The sequence below is a fragment of the Notothenia rossii genome (genome assembly GCF_949606895.1).
Source record: "Notothenia rossii genome assembly, chromosome: 6".
Lineage (NCBI taxonomy): Eukaryota > Metazoa > Chordata > Actinopteri > Perciformes > Nototheniidae > Notothenia > Notothenia rossii.
In genome coordinates this window covers 53426540-53446546 of record NC_136909.1, presented here as the reverse complement: position 1 = coordinate 53446546, position 20007 = coordinate 53426540, and the positions used below count along the sequence as shown (strand labels likewise).

Sequence of the window (20007 nt, the reverse complement as noted above, 5' to 3'; positions counted from 1 at the left end):
GCACCGAATTTCAGACTCCGGCTTACAGCTTCCTGCCTACGACCTGCCTAAGACCAGTATTGAGGAATGTTAAGCCCTCCCACTATTTTCCAAGAGGGCGTTGCCAGATTTTCAATTTCAGGTTTTAACCAGGAGATGGCACTTCATTCACAAATACAGAAAGACAAGTTTCATGGACTTTCAGTTGTGTTTTGAAGAGCATTTGAACACATCAATATTTTAGATCAACTAAAGTATATCTAATCTTGTAATTCAATAATATATAGTCTTTATATATTAATTAATCATTATTATAATGTAAATGTTTACATTACACTTATTTATTTGTTATGCTCATACTTTAGCCCTTTACAATCGTTTGCTTTAATATGCGGTATATGTTTTGAATATTTTTGTGTTTGCTTCCTCCTGCTCCCTTTCGGACACATACTGTATGATTTATTATTATTATTAATATGAAGATGTTATATTAAGATAAGATAAGATGTTACTTTATTGATTGAATATTTTAGTTTAGAATGTGCTGTCCGACGGTAATTCAAAAGGCTCACAGGTCACATTCCGACCATTATTTAAAACAATAGGTGCTTTCACACTGTCTACAGTTTGATTTGTATAGAGGGAGCTCTGTGGCTGAATGGCCAGATTAGGTGTGGCGCATTGATCATAGGTGATCAGAGCTAACTGCCAGATTTTATTTAAAAGACAGATCTGATTTTAAGACTATTTCTGTGCTAAAGAATGATAAGAATAAGAATAATGCGTATTGAACTGGTTTCATTAATTAGTGAGTTTATTTAACACTGGAACCGCCAATCGGGTCAATTTGTGTGGTGTGTGTTGTGTGTGTGCAATGTAACTTTTTTTCAATAAAATATTAAAGTCTCCCAGTCCGTGACTTTAACCTGAAAGTGTGTTATGTAGCACCCTATGTTGTTAAAAATTGCATTCTAATAGCGGGATTTGACGGGTTTTGGTAGGCCTATACAAAAACCTCTGGCGGTTCTAGTGTTAAGGTAATTAGGTACAGTAGAAGCCCTTTTTTATCAGTAACAAATTTTGCATTTGAACATAAAAGTCAACTAACTGAGGGTCACTTGCAATGACAGTGTTGTGTCTAACTGTAAGCTTGTCACTCAGAGTAACCTACAGCTAATTTAGCTGCTGGAGAAGAAAGATCAGGGGGGGAGGGGGGGAGAGAGCTGTGGTTGATGGGCCATTAGTTGTGTAAATACACAGCTGAGAGCTGCCGTTTCATTCAGACTGTTTAAAAAACGGTAACAACGGACTATTTTTCTTAGCGGATGCATGTCAATTTAAATCAATACATACAACCATTTTTTTAATCAATAAAAACATTTTCTAAATCCATAAAAGCATTTCAATTAATACTGGGAGTCATGTCGTTACTTTGTGAGAATGTGGCCGTGTAATAAGCGGGATAATTTGCAGCGACTTGTTCCTTATGGGGAAAATAGCACCCATCATGCAGATCAGGATCCCTCCGCCACGCTTTGGGATCCTGATCTGCCGACGAGGCTCCATTAAAATATAAATATTTTTAGTGAACTACTGAGTTTAGGCACGTTAATAACGTTTTAATGAAGTTGAATACAGTATATTCATATGTGTCAGTGATTTCATGTCAATTCGGCGAACATAAACATAAATGATCGTGGTGAAGATGATGATTAAATTAGGATTAAAAATCGAGAGCCGGGCTGCATTTCCTCCTGTTCGTTTTTTTCGACTAAACAACATTATTTTGTTAAATAACAACATAGAGATGTTTTGTAAATGATTACATGTCTCTTATTTAGCACAGAGTATGATATCCGTGACATATGGATCTTAACAAAGTTCCGCTGTACATCCAGCGTACTGTATCTGACTTTATTTCACATGAGCTCCAGTGTGGAACCCCACTGCACCCCCTGGTGGATCAATGATCCATTGCAGCTGGTTTCATTATAATTACATTTATCTATCACGGGGGCGGTCTCAAGTCAAGCTGGAGGTTTTCCCTTGAGCGAGGGCAGATCACGTACCAATCACGGCCCTCACGTTTCAAACTGTCTGAAATGAATCGCTACATCTGTATTTTAAAGTTAGTTTGGCCATTAAAATGCGTTTTGATGTCATTTGATGCGAAAAATATGAGTTGTTATTTCAGATTATGTTTGCAGTGGATGTACATGATCTTTAGTTTGCTAGTTATTATGAAGATTACTTCAGGAAATTGTGTCTATACAACGTTTTCATTGTTACCAAGGTGGTTGCTAGGGACGCTGTTATCGATATTATTTCTGTTATGTTGTGTAACTGGTTAATGGTGTTATTGCTACCACCTTCCCCGTCAATGTATAGTGTTGGTCCACAGCGCAAACGTATTAGTTTAACAAAATCCGCATCTAAAATGGTGCCATATGCGTTATTTTCCCCTGTGCAATTCCAGTCTCACATGTCACATCACATCGTCATAAACAAATACCGGAAACAGACCGAAAACACTTTATTCCGAGTGTGCTTGCTTTTCTCTTTCGAGGTCATCACATAACGGCATTATAATACACGGTTTGGCTGCATTAAATGTTACATATCTGCTGTAATTCTCTATTTATAGAGCCTTGATGAGAAGACTTCTAGAGAAACATGAGGAACTGCCGCCAACACTGAAAACGTGGATCATAAATATATCAGCAATTAAACAACATCTTACATTTATTTTCACACAATACATCTCCTTACAGTATCAACACTAATTCGGGTGACTTTTATATTTGATCCAATTGGTAGATAGGCTGTATTTACACCATAAACGTGCACTCCTGATATAAAGGGACACCTAGTGGTTAAAGCATGTTATTGAATTTCATTATTTTTATTATTAGATATTAATAAGATCCCTATAAAGTATATTCATTACTTGTTATTCTCTACTAATAGTTAATTAAAGACTGTATGTAATTACTATTTTCCCTTTCAAGATTTCAAGATTTTCTAAGGTTTATTGACATATATACACAAACGGTGTAGTTATGCAATGAATGAAAAACTTTGTGTATACCTCCAGCAATGTTAACTATGTTGAAGCACTTATTTTAACTGATATTATACATATGTATTATACTCTTATATAAGATGTGCGTAGATAGTATAAGAAATGTGCAGAATATGACAGTTTAATGGTGGAGGTATACACACATATTGACCATCACATTGTCCACACACAGAAGGCAGATCATTGATGTACATGCTAAACAGGATTGGGCCAAATACAGAGCCCAGCGGTACTCCAGTTGACAGACATAGCTCACTAGACTTATGGTTCTCGATTTTAACACATTGGGAGCGGGATGAAAGATACGATTTAAAGAGGTTGGTGAATTATATAGAAAAATTTATTGAGATTGGCTATTACTTCCGCAACCTTTGTCTCAGACACTGACTTTGGAACAGCTGCTGGCTCGCTAGTGTTGATAGTAGGGAGTGCATTTTCTTCCTGAGCTATGAAGCTATGGGCTATGGTAGCCACAGACTCAACAAAATAATTATTGAGTGTAGGTGCCACATCAGCTGGGCACTGCAGAGTTCCGCCCTCTACCCTCAATTCAATTGGCTTGGCTGTAGTATCGTTTTGACCAGTTAATATTTTTATTTGGCTCCATATAGCTTTTGAGTTGCCCTGAGCATTTTCAATAATTGTGATAAAGAAGTCCGCTTTTCTCAGTTCCCTTGTTGCCTTGTTTCTTAGCCTTGCAAATATATGTCTATCAATGGAACATCTTTGATTTTATGGCAGTTTTTATGGCACTGTTCCGCTCCTTCATTACATTTCTGACATGTCCGTTTGTTTCTTGTTTTTATGTTTTATCATGATTGAAAATTCATTGATTGTGGCCTGTAGTTTTCCCGTAAAGTTTTGACTAGTTACTTCTAAGTACTAGATCTTCCCAATCTAAGATTTGTATAGCTGATCTGAAGTCTTCTTGCTTGTTTCTTGGGATGCCAAAGGATTCTTTATTACTTGCATGCGCAGTGAACCGTTTGCCAGTTAGTTTTCTAGATACCAGCACCATATTGTGGTCTGACAGCCCTGTTACCATATTGTATGATTTTGTAATCCTTTCTGGTCTATTTGTTAAAATTAGGTCAATCTGGGTACTGGTGCCGTTTGTTATTCGCGTTGGGCCTTGAACGATTTGAGTCAAATCAGTAATTTGCTTAAGCTTCTTCCTTGACGACTTGTCTTCCCAGTTCAAATGTAGGTCACCCATAACAATGACCTCTTTCTTAAAATCACATTTTCATAAAACCTTCTTGAATCGATCATAGAAGCTAACATTTGAAGAAGGTGGTCGATAAATTACTATTAAAGCAAAGGACATCTGAGGCGACAGGATCATGTTTAGGCCTAAACATTCTAAATCGATTGGGTCTTGCCATACAATCTCATTGAAGCGATTGGTGTCTCTCACGAAAATTAGAACACCGCCCCTTTAGTGTGCATTCGGTCCCTCCTGTAGCTATTATAACCTGGAAGTTGTATGACAGCAGATGGAGACCATGGATGTATAATAGGAACTGGATACAGCGTCGGAGGCGAGGTCTCGTTCTTTCCTATGAGAGCTGCTCATTGGCGCATGAGGACAAAAGGGCCCAACTTTTGTGAGAGCGAAATGTCGCAGATTACCCATCATGCCTGGCTGTAAGAGCAGAAGAACCCGTATGTGCGCTCACAGAGCATGCACCCCTTAAGCCCCACCCCCGGAGCTCCCACTCTCGGCTCAGTAGAATGGATGGAGACAGAACATAAATCTAGATTCGGCATTTAGCGTATTTTACAACTTTAAGGACCTAATGATTATAATAAGGGCTATAAAATAGTTCATACTGGGTAGTTCATTTAGTTTAAAAAAAAATCATCCGCTGATTTACAGACGTCTCTTTCCCAATGTTAATCAATGGGAAAAAGTATTTCTGGGCCCAGTGACGGCACGGACTGATACGAAAATTATAGTACCGCCGTTGGGACACAACAAATATTTTCATCAGAGTCCGGCGCACTTAATAATAATTTCAATTTCTATAGCGCCTTTCACGAAACCCAAGGAAGCTTTACAATGGGAAGTAACAAAACAAAACAAAAGAAAGTAATAATAATCATACAGATACATAGGCTGAAGAAGACAAAACAGGAAAAGGTTGCTGGGCACTGCATATTAGCAGAGGCCAAAGGCCTGAGTGAACAGATGGTGTTTTGAGGTGTTTTTTGAAGGTGTCCAGAAAGTCTGCATTCCTGATTGCAGAGGGGAGAGAATTCCAGAGGGTGGGGGCTGCGACACTGAAGGCTCTGTTGCCAAATGTTTTCAGCTTGGAGCGCTGGATGGAGAGCAGCCCTTTGTCGGAAGGGTTGGCAAGTATGCCTACGACGCTGGTTATCAACTCGGTAAATCAACCCAGGGTTTCTCTTTCCGGCCGGGTGAGCAACATTGGACCAATCACAAACAGGGATAAACAGACTGACAGAGCAGCGTTATACTTCATGAATGAAAAGTAAACTGTAATAGACAAATATGAAGAAGTTAAACGTTAAACATCTATCACTTAAACACGTAATCCAGGATAAAGCAACATAGCTGCACCTGCAAGGTGAATACAGAACAGCTGGTACAAAAAAACGACTGAGTGTTTGAATGCGTACATTAACAGGTTTATGATATCACATGCCCCATCTAAGACACGAGTGGATCCGACTTTAATTATATTTGACTCAAGTGTTTCGTCAACTTAATGTGTTGTTTAAAATAACACTTTGGCATACAGTATGTGACTATAAGTGTTGCACGGCCAGATACGGCTCGAGAATCTGACACAGATGAATGAGGCAACTAAACACAGACAGCCGGCGTGAAACTTGAGCGATTATTCGCATTGCGTCCGTTGTAAACGCACCATTATAAGTATTATACAATTACAAAATAAAATCGCCACTCTCAGTACAGCGTCACCTTCCGAACAGGAAATGCACGCAAATACAATATTTTATATTATTATTGTTATTATTAATAATATATATATATAAATAAAGACATCTTGTATTTTAGTTACACCCGCTATTGATTAATTTTGTCAACATTGGACCTTGACACCGTGAAATAATATAATCGAAAACATTAAGCCTCTTTGATTTAATAATCGGAGCTGAAACCTCTATGCCATCTCATATAACACACACTTCCTTATTTATCTTTGAATAATAATGACGTAAAAATAAAGACGACTATACTACGGTCCTGAGATTAGCGCCTGCAGACAGGCTCCATGGACCTTGTGTTTGCAGGTGCAGCAGTTTTAAGTAGAAAACAAATATGTGTGGATCAAAAATACATATGTAAAACTTATTTCTGTATTCTGATTTTATTTACATGAATAATAAACGGAACACATTTGTGTGTGCATTGAAAAACACAAGTGTGGATCCGGAAATACAAGTGTGACTCCTTTTGAGGATCATGAAATACAAGTGTGGATCCTTCTGTGTGCATGTGTGTATTATGAGACTGTTCTGAGCCCATAGTTATCAGTGTCATGTTCTGCAATGCACCTCTCACTTACCCAATCCAACCAGCTGGGCTCGTATTGCCATACTTGTGCCCGAACCCATCTGTAACAAAAACATTGATATTTACAATGAAATATAATTTCTCCTAGAAATAAGATTCTCATCTTGACTTTCCAGAACATAACTTTGGGATTACAATGGGACTACCATCCAACAGGCCACAAGACTTACTGTAACAGCTGAGCTCTGTTGGGTGCAGCCATAACCAAAAACAAACAAAGCATTCTGCTACTACAATAAACCATAATTTATTTTATTTCCCTGTACAATATGTAATATTAAATTCAGTTTTATCTTATTCTATTTACATGTATAAATACTCCTGCATTTATTTGGTCAGCACATTCTTTGTCACGATTATTAATTTTTTTAACTTTATTTTACTATATTATTCCTCTTGAACTATTCTTATTTTTACACTTGTTTTATTGTTTTATGTCTTATATATATTCATGTTGCATTGTTGGAGGAGCTTGGGACTTACGTTTTTCATTGCAATATCTACACTGTAGCTGCTGGGTATATGACAATAAAGCCTTGAATCTTTGAAATCTTTGAATTCCCAGTTGCATCTCAAGCTGTGTTTTGAGTCCTGAGAAAGCTCTTACGCAGCGTCCACACGGCGGCGTGCGTTGAAGCTTGCCGGTGGGCTTGTCTGAAACTCGACCAACAACCAATCACATGAATCTCCCGCCCCGGACACACAAGCACGCGGTTTGATTGGCTAGAGCAGGGGTATTCAACTAAAATTCAACGAGGTCCAGTTAGAGAAAATCTCCCCATGCAAAGGTCCGGCGCTTCAAAATGTCTAACTTGCTTTATGAATTAGTGTGATATATTGAAGTAGCCTGTAGCTTTATCAACGTCTGCATGTAATCAACAACTGACTGCCAAATAAAGAAAGTACAATTCATAAACAACAATATTTATATATATTTTGTCAATTAACATTGAACTACACAGATATACAGTAAAATACTGTGGATATATGTAATGTTCCTCTCGGGCTGCATTTAAAAATGAAATAGAGAAAATAAATAAAATAGCTTTTGAAAATGTGTGCATCTCAAAAGTGCTTAATTTGAGATAAATAAAATAAAGTGTAGCAGCAGCTTGAGTTTCCCTTTTTCTTTGTTAACCGTTTCACATAATGACTTAACAGTTTCAGACGATTATAGAACAATATCAGTCTTTACACATCATAACAATTGAAAAGTTTTAAGGTTTCTCTTTCTTTCCCTCTTATATTGCAGTCCCTCACTCACTTTTTTTATTCAGTGCGAGAATTGAGCTGGAGCTTGTCCTGCCAGTAGTTTAAATTCGGGCTTAAATGGTGTCAGGGCCATTATCATACACACATGTAGGTGCTCATTGGTTAGCCTCGGTTAGCCTGCGCTGGAACGATATTTATTTTTTGTGACCTCAGTTCTAACTTGAGAGGGAATGTTTGGTCAAACACTTTGTGTTTTGTCTCAAAGTGGCGTTTTGGCACTTTTAATGAGCGCCACGGTCTCTGAACAAATGAGACAAACTGGTTCTGTGCTCCCAGTGGGCAGGATGAACATGAATGAGTCCGTCCAGTCAGGGTTAAAAGCTATGTTCTCACTGTCCACTTTCCTCTTCTTGGAGAGCGCCATGTGTAATTATTTGTCTCTCCCTGTCTGCCTGCCGCTAACCTGCCTGTTCACTCTCCTCTCCGCTTCTCTCCCTGTATCGCTAATTATTCTCTTCACACTTTCCTCTCCGCTTCTCTCTGCCGCGCTCTTGTCTCTTCTTCTGTGTTTCTCTCCCTGTATCGCTCACTCCTCTCTTTCGCCCCCTGTCGGCGGCGGTTAAAATAGAATCGCCCCTTCAAAATTGAAATCCCCTATTAATGTATTGATTATAGGTACGGGTCCGCATAGGTCGGCGTCTGGGTCCGGATCCGGACCGCTGACCGCCTGTTGCCGACACCTGGGCTAGAGCTTGTACTGGCATATGATTCGATTGGCTGACGCTTCCATCGAAGCTTCAAAAGTTGAACATTGCTCAACTTTTGAAGAGAGCAACGCGAGCAAAGCGAAGCGACGGAACCACAATGCAGATCGGCAAAGCGTGACGTCACCCCATTCAAAGTGAATGGGCAGAAGTGTTGAAGCTTCAACGCCGCCGTGTGGACGGGCCGTTATGCTGCTGCTGCAGACGATGAGTTCAGCTCTCCCCCTGTAACATCCGGCTGTGTACCTGTCCAAGATGGAGTGCTCCAGTGTCTCTGTTTTGGCTTGTCAGATCTAATAAACATTTCTGTGTGTTCTTGTGTTTGTGTTCGTGGGGGTTCTTTGTGGTTTCTACAGGGAGTTTGCCAAGGAGAGAGAGCGGGTGGAGAAGAGGCAGGAGTTCCTGAAGCTCCGCAGACAGCAGCAGATAGAGAGAGAGTTAACCGGGTACCTGAAGTGGATCTGCAAAGCTGGTCAGAAACAAGCACACATAAAACATTTGAGCAGTAACTGAAGTTGACACAAATATGATGGGATGGTGTTTGTGTTGCAGAGGAGGTGATGCTGGCTGAGGAAGACAAGCATGCAGAAGAGAAATCTCTGGATGGAGCGTGGTACAAAAGGAAACAAACTAACTCTGGTGAGAAACACATTGTCTTAAAGTCTAGGGACAGTTTAGAGAGCAGCCCAAACTGTAAAAGATTATGAATAACAAGGCTTCAACCTATTTTGCTTTCAGCTGATAATGTGTACAGATACCTCATTGTGCATGTGTTTCCTTCTTCCCAATTTGCAAAGCCTTTGTGTAAAGAACTTGTTGTTTCACTTCTCCTGAAAGTCTGCCTCACAACCCATGTTCTATAATCCCTATAAAATGCAATATGTCTTACTTGATAATAAACTGCTACATAATATTACATTAAATCAGCTAATCACTTAAATAAATAGAGCCTCCAGTAATTGTTTCTATTTAAAGTCAAAATGTCTCCTGTGAAAACAAAGCCTATCACATTGTTCCTCCCTGTGAAGCTCAACATCACTGAGCTCACATTGACCCAGTCACTCAGTGCTAGTCCTTTTCACCTGCCTTAACTAGTACAGTATTTAAACACACTATGAGTGAGTCAGTCATCATGGATGATGGTCCGTTAGAGACTACTAGATGATGACAGCGCTGCCATCAATGTATAATGTGTGGAGGTACATATCGGCAGGTAAATATTTAAACCCTCCTGTCGTGTTTGGGTCAAATCTGACCGATTTACTACTTTCATCAATAATAAATATTGTGTTTTACATTTGATTGCTTCAAGGCCTTATAATATCCTCCACAGCAGGTATCTGAGGATATAAAACTGCTGGTCCCCATTCCCCACTTTCATTGAATTTTGAGTGCTTTAGTCAACTTTAACACCTATGATGTTGATGGTCAAAAATGACCCCCATAGGAAATTAATCGGTAACCCTAGATTATGGTCATTCATCAGATAGTGCACACCCACAAATCAACTAGATGTTCATTTTTGAATTTTCAGTGATATTCTTTGTATATTTACTGCAGTTATTCATTTGAACCAGTAGTCTGACATTGTTTACAGCTCAATAGGGTGTTCAATAACATTTGGTGATGATTAAAGGTTTTTGTGTTAATGTAAGAGCAATAAAAAAGACCGGTCAAATGTGACCGGGAACACCAAAGTAAGGGGGGAGAAACACGACCAGAGGGTTTAAAGCACTTTAATTGGACAACATTGTAGAGAGGTGCCATTTGAATGCAAGTGCATTTACCATTAGTAATTCACAGTATTAGTACTTGATGGGTAGCTGTCCTACTGTTAGACCTACCACCAGCTTCTAGTTGCTGATACACAGGTCATTTCCACTGGCATTCCCCTCTGAGTGTGTGAGTGTGTGAGAGTGTGTGTGTGTGTGTGTGTGTGTGTGTGTGTGTGTGTGTGTGTGTGTGTGTGTGTGTGTGTGTGTGTGTGTGTGTGTGTGTGTGTGTGTGTGAATTCTCTTCCACTGTAACAGTCACAGTGATCATGGTGCCGGGGTGGGAGGGTAATGAGATTAGAATGAGTTCAGAGAGGGAGGCTCACTGGAGTTCAGAGGCAGCGTGGGAGAGCGAGGGTCCTTCACACAACTTTTAGAGCTCTTTTCTTCTCTGTTCAGATTCTCTGCCTGATTTGTTATGGCTCTTAAGAGTACAACTGAACTGTGCTACATTGTAAAACACAGTGGCGAGCAGTGACTTTTATACCTAGGCCCTCCCGCAACGATGTCATTACTATCACTGACATGAGCCATCATGAACAAACTTATGCTAATCATAAATCTATCGTTCATAAATCTATCGATTAGAATTATGATTATAAAATTATAAAAGTAGCATAGACATGTGGATATTATCCGGCTGAACAAAACGTGCATTTATATAACATGTTCGTTTTCCACAGACCTTATTTCGAGCTATTTTCACAAATCCTATGGAGAAATCCCATTGCTTTTTTGTCGAGGGAACCCATGCGCAGCTTACTTCCGGGTTTTAGGACGTGTCACTGCACCTCTCTATAACACACATGCATAAACTTGACAGCGGGCGGAACTTGTCATAAAGTCCGCGAAAATAAAGCCCACCCAGTTACTGTAGCTGGCCCTCTGTGAATTTACAGCTGGACCAACGATCATATCTTCACAGTAAATTGCAGAGAGGGCGAAAGGAGCTTCTTTCATTCAACCCTTCACATTCCAACAGAAACTGAACAGGCAGATTTGCAGGATTTATTTCTTTGGAAATGTTATTTGAAATACAATTAAATCAAGTTATTTTGGTAAAACTAATGAAAAATATAACTAAAGAAATATTTAAAAAAATTATTTTTCAAATATTCTTTTTTAGAATATATTAGGCCTTCAGAGAGGGCCTATAGAGGGCCCTGGTGGCTCGCCACTGGTAAAACACCAGCAGCGAGCTGGAAAGAAACATAGAGAGATGTAGCAATGAAGCAACATTAGATGCCCTCACTCTCTCACCATGATAGTGAATGTCGTGTAAAAACTGTTTATTTAATAACCAAGGCCTTTAAATCGCTCCTATCAGCTGTTTTCACTTCCACTCTAGTGCTTCAGAGTTTCTCTTTCGATAAGATGTATGTGCCAAAATGCACGGTTATTTAAAAGACATTTCAACATAAGAATCTCTATGTTTGTTAAATTTCGTACATGACATAACTTTGCTTAATAGGCTGCTTCAGAATAACTGAACAATGACCTTTGGTTTCAAACATGACAAACTGTAGTGTAAATTACTCTGACCTTCTTGTTTTGTATCTGTCAAAATATTACTGCGTTTTGAATCTACTCATAGGAGTAACAAGACTTTCCAGCACATATCTATAGTTCTGATAACCACTAATAACGCTGTTTAAAGAGCCTTCATCAAGTCAGTTATTATTATAATTAAAACCATAAAATGTCAGTAGTAGCAATTGTTCTGGTTCCCAGAGCCCAAGTTGATTTATGTTTAGATGTCTTGTTTTGATGACTAAAGGCTCAAACCTAAAGAGTGTTTCAGCCCTAAATATAAGATTATATATATATGATATAGGTTCCTTTCTTGTTGTTTTATTTTCTATACATATAATTTCCTCAGATAAAACAGAAATGTGGTTTTACTCATTAGACCTGTGCTTTATTTTAGTGCCCTATAGTCCAACACGAAGGGATTGATATTGAATAAAGGGGACTGGTCAGACATGGCGACATATGAAACTTTAATTAAGATTTTTTTAAAAAACCTTTGTGATGAAAGCAAATGATGAAAAGAAGAATGAAAAAGGAAGAGAAACAATCTTCCTTATTAACATTAACAGAAGAGTGTGGTTCAGACGAGCTGCCTCATGACTCTGCTGTTTCTTTCCATGTTCTGATGCAGTGCTCAAAAGAACCAAGAAGAGTAAGAATGACCTCATCAATGCCGAAGAGGGCGAGGACAACTTCACTGACATCTCATCTGTTGGTGAGACACCACATCTGTTATTGTCAGACCCTCACACTGTGTTTGAAGGCAACACTACAATCACACTATACAATCACACTGTAGTTCACACTACAATCAGAGAGGATGCTGTTTTGCTAGATTGTGACAGATTGTCAGACCTATTAAATGGACTCTCGTAGTGAACTTTTTTGTTGAGTTGAAATATCTTTGCACCAAGAGGCCACATTAAAAATATTATACTTTAAGAGCTTTTTATTAGTATATTCAGTGGATCCACACATTCTGCAAACACACTTTAACATGTTTTAAAAAAAAGGTTTCCTCTTCCTTTCTTTATTTGAATGTTTTTTGGAGACTGTAGAGGTAAATTATCCATTAATTCAAGTATATCCTTTACATCCAAAGAACAAAGGAATACACTTTTTTCCTATCCGGTGACATGACAAATGTACCTTTAATGTGAAGAAGTTGCAGATATTGTCAGATATAGGTAGTTGAATGATTTAGAAAAGTTATGATTGATACAAGCAAACCTATTTATTTCACACACACACACACACACACACACACACACACACACACACACACACACACACACACACACACACACACACACACACACACACACACACACACACACACACACACACACACACACAAACACACACACACACACACACACACACACACACACACACACACACACACACACACACACACACACACACACACACACACACACAAACACACTATTCTTCCTTTGCTAATGCAATTATAATGTCACATTTTTTTCTCACTCCCTTTTGAATCCAGTCATACTTGACATTCGGGTTTAATTTAAGTTACAGAAGGTTTATTATAGAACAGCCTAAAGGCAGTGGTGAACAACATGGCGCTACGATTTTAAAAGCCAAAAGATAATGAAAAGTCCTCACATGAAAACGCTGCGGTTGAGATAAGTCTTAAGAACATTTATACATTTACTATATCACATTTATTATATTTGTTCTTATGGTTCTTCCCATAAATTCCATCTTCAATCTAACAATTACATTTCCCTGCAGTGAATTAGTATGTTTAGGGACATAACGATAGAACTAGAGTAAACCAATACCAAAAAAATGATTTCAACAATCTTGGATGTCTCTGCTAAGTGTGAATTGTTTACTCATTGTGTGAAAAGTTTGATTGCACTGATTTTTGAGAATGTATTATTAATCCCTGATTATCCACAATCCAGAATTCCAAACACATTTTTGGAAGAGTGGGCAGAGCTGCAGCTGCATTTGTGCTGCCCCGTCAACTCGAGAAGAATTATATCACTGGTACTTGTGTAACATGGAGGAATGTAGAACAACAACAGCATCAGTTCTTGTGACATCCCTACTTTTGTTATAAAACAAGGCTCAGGTTGAAAGTAGCTGCCCTCAAACCGAGTCTGATCTCCTTGGTTTAAGACGAGGTAACTTTATTGCATTTTGTATGTTTTGCTCCAACTGCCCCCCCAGGGTCTCCGTTCGCCCGGGCCAGCTTGAAGAGCAAGAACGAGAACTCGTCATACTTTAGGAGGAAGGAGAAGAGGCTCCGCTTCACTATCCGCCACCTGGTGAAGTCCCAGAGCTTCTACTGGACCGTGCTGTGTCTGGTGGGCCTCAACACGCTGTGTGTGGCCATTGTTCACTACGACCAGCCGGAGTGGCTCACCTTCGCTCTGTGTGAGTTTATACACTGTCTGTTATGTCATGTAAAACAATATTCCCATATGGTGCCACTATTTATATTACCAAGCATATTTCTACAGTACTGGCTCTCCTCTGTTGGATCTCTCCACCCTCACAGAGAGGTTAGAGGTTCCACATAAATGCGTCCAGCACTGTGTAGCTCCTCATCTTACCATTCACATGTTTAAAAAACAGCCTCTATACATGCTAATTATTGTAAAATACTAGGGCTGGGCAAGTTAACGCGTTATTATCACATTAACTAATTCAGTTAATAATGCCGAAAATTATTTGATCGCGTGTTAACAGTTATTATTTTGAAAGTCCGTTGCTCACTGGCTCTGAAGACACATACAGACAAACATGGGTCATTGCTACATTAATAATTGTAATCGTTGTCCAGCACTATACAATTATGTCATGCAGTTGTAACGTAGACTGGTCTGCATAATGATACTGTATGCACCTGCTCATTCTGTGTGTGATACTCTGAAGCTGCCTTCACATGAAGCAGTCAATCCGCTCTGCACTGGCTCTATGGATGTTTTCCTGGGAATGTGCAGAGAGAGCTGTGCTCAAAGTGCACAGGCTAACAGTGCAGGTAACCATAGAAACAACAGCAACTATCTGTGTGCACCTAAAGGCTCTGCCTGACCTCGTGATGAGGCAGGAGAACATCTCCTCTCTGTGAAGGCAGCTTCGTGTAAACCATTTGTGCCTCACTTGATACAAAAAAAGCTGCTTCCTTAGAGGACCAAAAAAATGCTGCCATAAAATGATATGGATATTTTATTATGAATTACATTTTAACCATAATCCTTACCGATCATAACTACCTAATATGTATTAATGTACGGAGTGTTTACCCTATGCCATCAACGTCCCTAGTGGAAACCAGGACAAATGGCATGCAATTGCCTTTAGGGCAGACATGAGAAAGTGGCTCAGTCCGGTGGAAAATAGTAAAAACTTGAACTTGAACTTGATTGACAGCCTGATATCATAGGTATCATATGTATGAATTTATAGTGATGGCATTGAAATAACAGTTTTAATGGGATTCATTGACACTTTGTCCTGAAGGGTCTGAGTTTAGTTTTTTTTGGATACACACATGTATTACAGACTTCATAGGTTCTGAACTCCCAAACTTTGACAAAAAATCCTAGTGGGATATAAGAAAAAAATGGTATCTGCTCATGCTGATACAAAAAGCCTTTGGTGTCATGCTTTGGATAAACAGAGTGTAGACAGATGTACAAACATACATCACACAGGTACCATTTTACATTTCATTAACACATGTTAGCAAACATACAGTAGATCCTACCCACTCTGTTATGGCAGTATGCAGCATTATATTCTCAAACAATAGACTCTTTCTGTGTCCTATTTGCTGAGGGCACAGCTGAAGAGCCAGCAGAAGCTGCTCTATTGAATTGTACAGAATTGTGTTTTAGCCCGGGACATTGATCTGTGTTTCCTTATCGTCCCCTGGCAGACCTGGCCGAGTTTGTATTCCTGGGCCTGTTCCTGGCAGAGATGTCCATGAAAATGTACGGCCTGGGACCCCAGAAATACTTCCACTCCTCATTCAACTGCTTTGACTTTGGGGTGAGTCTCATGTTCAGTCACTCCCTTGGTGCTCTTAGTGTGAGCATGTGTCGAGTCACTCAAACAATCCAGGACGAGTGCTTCCAGAAGGAAGTACTGTATGTTTGACTGTTGCTAGAAAAGCAAAATGACTGCAGTGTTTGGAAATGGAAACTATCTTCGTAGGTGATTATCGGCAGCATTTTTGAGGTCATCTGGGCAGCCATCAAACCTGGCGCGTCGTTTGGGATCAGTGTGCTGCGAGCTCTGAGGCTGCTCAGGATCTTCAAAGTCACCAAGTGAGTCTTCAGAGTATCCTGCCAGAGTGCTGGAAACACTGCTTATGATATAAAGTGCATTTTATATTAACTTTATATTATATTGTTGTAACCCACCGCAATGCCCCTCATTTTCCTCCTGTTCTGTTTAATGACCAGCTGTTGAAACAGTAGAGGAGTTCATAGATGTGGGAACCTTATTTGATTGAATGTCTTATACCACAGAATATATATATATTTGTAAACAATGCAGCGGGAATTGGACATTTATCTTGCTGAAAGTGTTTTAACTTTTTTTAATAGTCTGGGCACCTGGGGGGTATCATTAAATCATTATATGTTTTATATATCTGTGTGTGTAGGTACTGGAATTCTTTGAGGAACCTGGTGGTATCCCTTCTCAACTCCATGAAGTCCATCATCAGCCTGTTGTTCCTCCTCTTCCTCTTCATCGTGGTTTTCGCTCTGCTGGGCATGCAGCTGTTTGGTGGACAGTGAGTCATTCAGTGAACCTGATTTACACAATTTGCATTAAAAATTCTCAGAGTTTATACTGAGTCTGAACACACACACCTAATATACAAGATTGAATGCACCTGCCTTTTTTGGTAGCACCCTGCAAATCAGATTACCAGTGTTGTTGTTGGGGTAGTTACTCAAAAAAAGTAATGCATTGCACATTACTTGTTACATTAAATCAGCCTTTCCCAAACTCAGGGACCCGTTTTCATTGGGTCGCCATGTTAAATGCATTGCTTCACACACAAAGTGTCAGAGCTGATGGCTGCGTTGCAAATACAATTTTTTATAATTTTTGTATTTTGAAAATGAAATTATGCAATATAGCATCGTATATTGAATGATTTAATTTTCTAAATACAAATAAACTAAAAATAAAAGATTGTATTTGTATCAGCTCTGACGCGTCCCCTGTGAAAGTTTTCGCGCCATCTGTTTATTGTTTATTGTCTGTTGATTAATCCCTATCGTACATGATGGCAAAAAGGCGATACAAAGAGGAGTTTTTAAACGTTGGCTTCACAAAAGCTGTTAGAAATGGAGAGGAGCGGCCTCAGTGTGTTTTATGTGGAGAGGTGCTCAGTAACGAAAGCTTGAAAATGAATAAATTGGACCGGCATCTCCAAACAAAACATCCTCTGCATCGGGACAAATCGAAGGATTTTTTCATCTGCAAAGAAGAGTCGTTCAAGAAGCAGTGTTTTGACAGCGCTAAAGTAAGTCACTCATTTTAATCATTTGATTTGTGTGTTTGTGATTTTGTCAGGGTCTGTTGTGAAATTGTTTCGTTAATGCAAAGTTGGATGAAATGCAGACTGAGCCCCGGAGCGGACCGCCAGCTGCGCGCTCACGCGCGTCCTCTACGCGCTCGCGCGAGTCCACTACATTCTGCAGCGGCACAGAGCGAAGTTTCAACTTTTACTAGCCTAAAATGTTTTTAAAACGGCCGGGAGAAAAACAGAGAAACAATAACCACAGGAAGATTAGAGGGAAAGTGGCAGGTAGTATGAGAAGGAAAGCGAGAGAAAGCTTTTTTCACTGCAGCCGCACGGACGTGACTGCTGCAGTGTGATGCACAAAACATTCCCTATCTTTATTCAACAGCGTGGTCTTTAAATTTGAGAGCATACTTTATTGATTTCAGGTTCAGAATATGTATTTCTTTCCCTCAAACCCTGTCCTCACACTCAAATAGTGCCTGCTTACACTTATGGCGCGTTTCCACTGCAGCGGGTAGCTCACTTTAAGCGTGCCGAGCCGTGCGGGGCTCGTTTTTGGTTGCGTTTCCACTTGGCCTAGTACTAGGGTGACCAGACGTCCCCGTTTTCCGGGGACAGTCCCCGTTTGTATTGGCCTGTCCCCGGTTGAAACTGTCCCCGGAAATGTCCCCGTTTTTTAGTATACGTTAAAAACACATAGCAAGGTGAAATCAAACGTTTCATGTCAGGAAACACTGGGTAAACAGACTGTGATCCAGCCAGCCCCCACTTCGGAAAGCCAGCCCGCACGTTATATTGCGGTGCGCGAATATGCATTACGGTAGAGGCCTGTAAAAGCTGCCTTCAAAATAAAAGCGTTTACTCGGTCAATAACAAATATACCTAAAAAGCACACCAAACATATTCATATATACTGGAGCTTAAATTAAGAAATATGTACTATATAATGTGATCGATAATAATTTAAAACAAACTACGTATAACTACAACATTATAACTGAGTGATTGTAAAATGTAAGGATACAGTTATGAAGACATATCTGACATTTCCACTGGGTGACTATTTAAAATGTATGCTGTTTAAAATCTGAAATTAGATCTATTGTTGTCCATCTATATTTTGATTATTATTTAATGGAAACTGTCCATAATCAAAGGGTCATTAAAAGTCAATCAAATACTTATTTCACTTCAGGGTGATAGCAGGAGACCCCATCTAATCAATCAGAGAAAATCAGGACAATCTGATGTAGAATTTCAAAATAAAATACTTTTGAAATCTCATATATGAACTATTGTCCTTCTGTTTTTATACAAGAATAAATAAAAAACTGTACAATTATCAAAGACTTATTTCACTCCAGGGTGATAGCAGGACACCCCATCTAGTCACTCAGAGAGAATCAGGACAATCTGATATGTTGTTTCAAAATAAAAGACCTTTGAAGTCTCATATATGAGCTATCATCCCTCTGTTTTTAGATAAGAATAAAACAAAAACTGTCCGGTATCAAAGACTTATTTCACTCCAAGGTGATACCAGGACACCCCATCTAATCACTCAGAGAGAATCTGGACAATCTGATGTACAGTTTCAAAATAAAAGACCTATGAAGTCTCATATATGAGCTATCGTCCTTCTGTTTGTATCCAACAGTTCAAATGTTCGAATTACATTGAACCAGAATTGTCCCCCTTTTTTCTTTAACAGTGAAGAAAATTGGTTATGTTAATATATATTGACCGCAAAACTCAAAATGTCCCCGGTTTTAAATTTGAAAATCTGGTCACCTTACCTAGTACCAGCTAGCGGGTCCTAATTCCCTGTTTTTCTGGCCCCATAAAATTGTGGTTTTAGGGCCAGGAACAACCAGGCTGAGTCGGGCTGAGTATGCTAAACTAGAGAGAGAATCGCTGGCAAGGGGGCTACAACTACAACAAGATGAACATATTTGACCGTGGTTTAATTGTAATACAAGTTTCAAAATGATGCCGAAGTAACAACATACTGATACCGGTTAGTAAAAACCATGAATTAATGCTTTGACAAGTCTGCAGACAGACAGCAGGCGAAACACCTTTTAAAATGCGTGTTTTCTAAATGGAGCTTGGCTAAGCTAACGTTATATATGCTCCGACCGTCTACACTCACAACAACGGCCTACAGACATAAATAAACCAGTGACTGTATTGGCCATGACACAGGCAGTCTGTGGTTTGTACTTGTTTAACTTTTGTCTAGTTTCTGAACAGATATGAAGAGCTGTGAGCTCTGAGTGCTAAGAGCTAACGGCTGTGTTGTTTTTCTGGGGCGCTCATTGAAGATGACGTCACGGCTCCGCCTACACTTCGTTACTATCGTAACTACCCCAGTTCCTAAACTGTAATGGAAGCGCAGCATTAAAGTGAGCCGGGCCTAATAAGGCCTAACCAAACCGAGCGAGGCCGAGCGAGGCCTGCAGTTGAAACGCGCCATTAGATTTGCTCTGCTTCTGCTCAAACTGTACGCTTGCACTCATTGCTGCCTACAGATTTCCTGTGTTCCAGCTTAAAACCTTCTCTTCGCACTCAGGCTG

At 39.5% G+C, this 20007-nt stretch overlaps 1 protein-coding gene across 1 annotated transcript in view; it reads left to right on the top strand.

Annotated features, from left to right (window-relative positions):
- Positions 1-20007, top strand: part of LOC307044614 (voltage-dependent N-type calcium channel subunit alpha-1B-like) — a 576385-nt gene that overhangs the window by 230717 nt on the left and 325661 nt on the right. The window contains exons 8-14 of the mRNA XM_079689925.1: positions 8959-9074; positions 9155-9241; positions 12536-12619; positions 14101-14316; positions 15824-15936; positions 16102-16214; positions 16556-16687. Of these exons, the coding sequence (XP_079546051.1) occupies positions 8959-9074; positions 9155-9241; positions 12536-12619; positions 14101-14316; positions 15824-15936; positions 16102-16214; positions 16556-16687 (861 nt within the window). The remainder of the gene's footprint in view (positions 1-8958; positions 9075-9154; positions 9242-12535; positions 12620-14100; positions 14317-15823; positions 15937-16101; positions 16215-16555; positions 16688-20007) is intronic.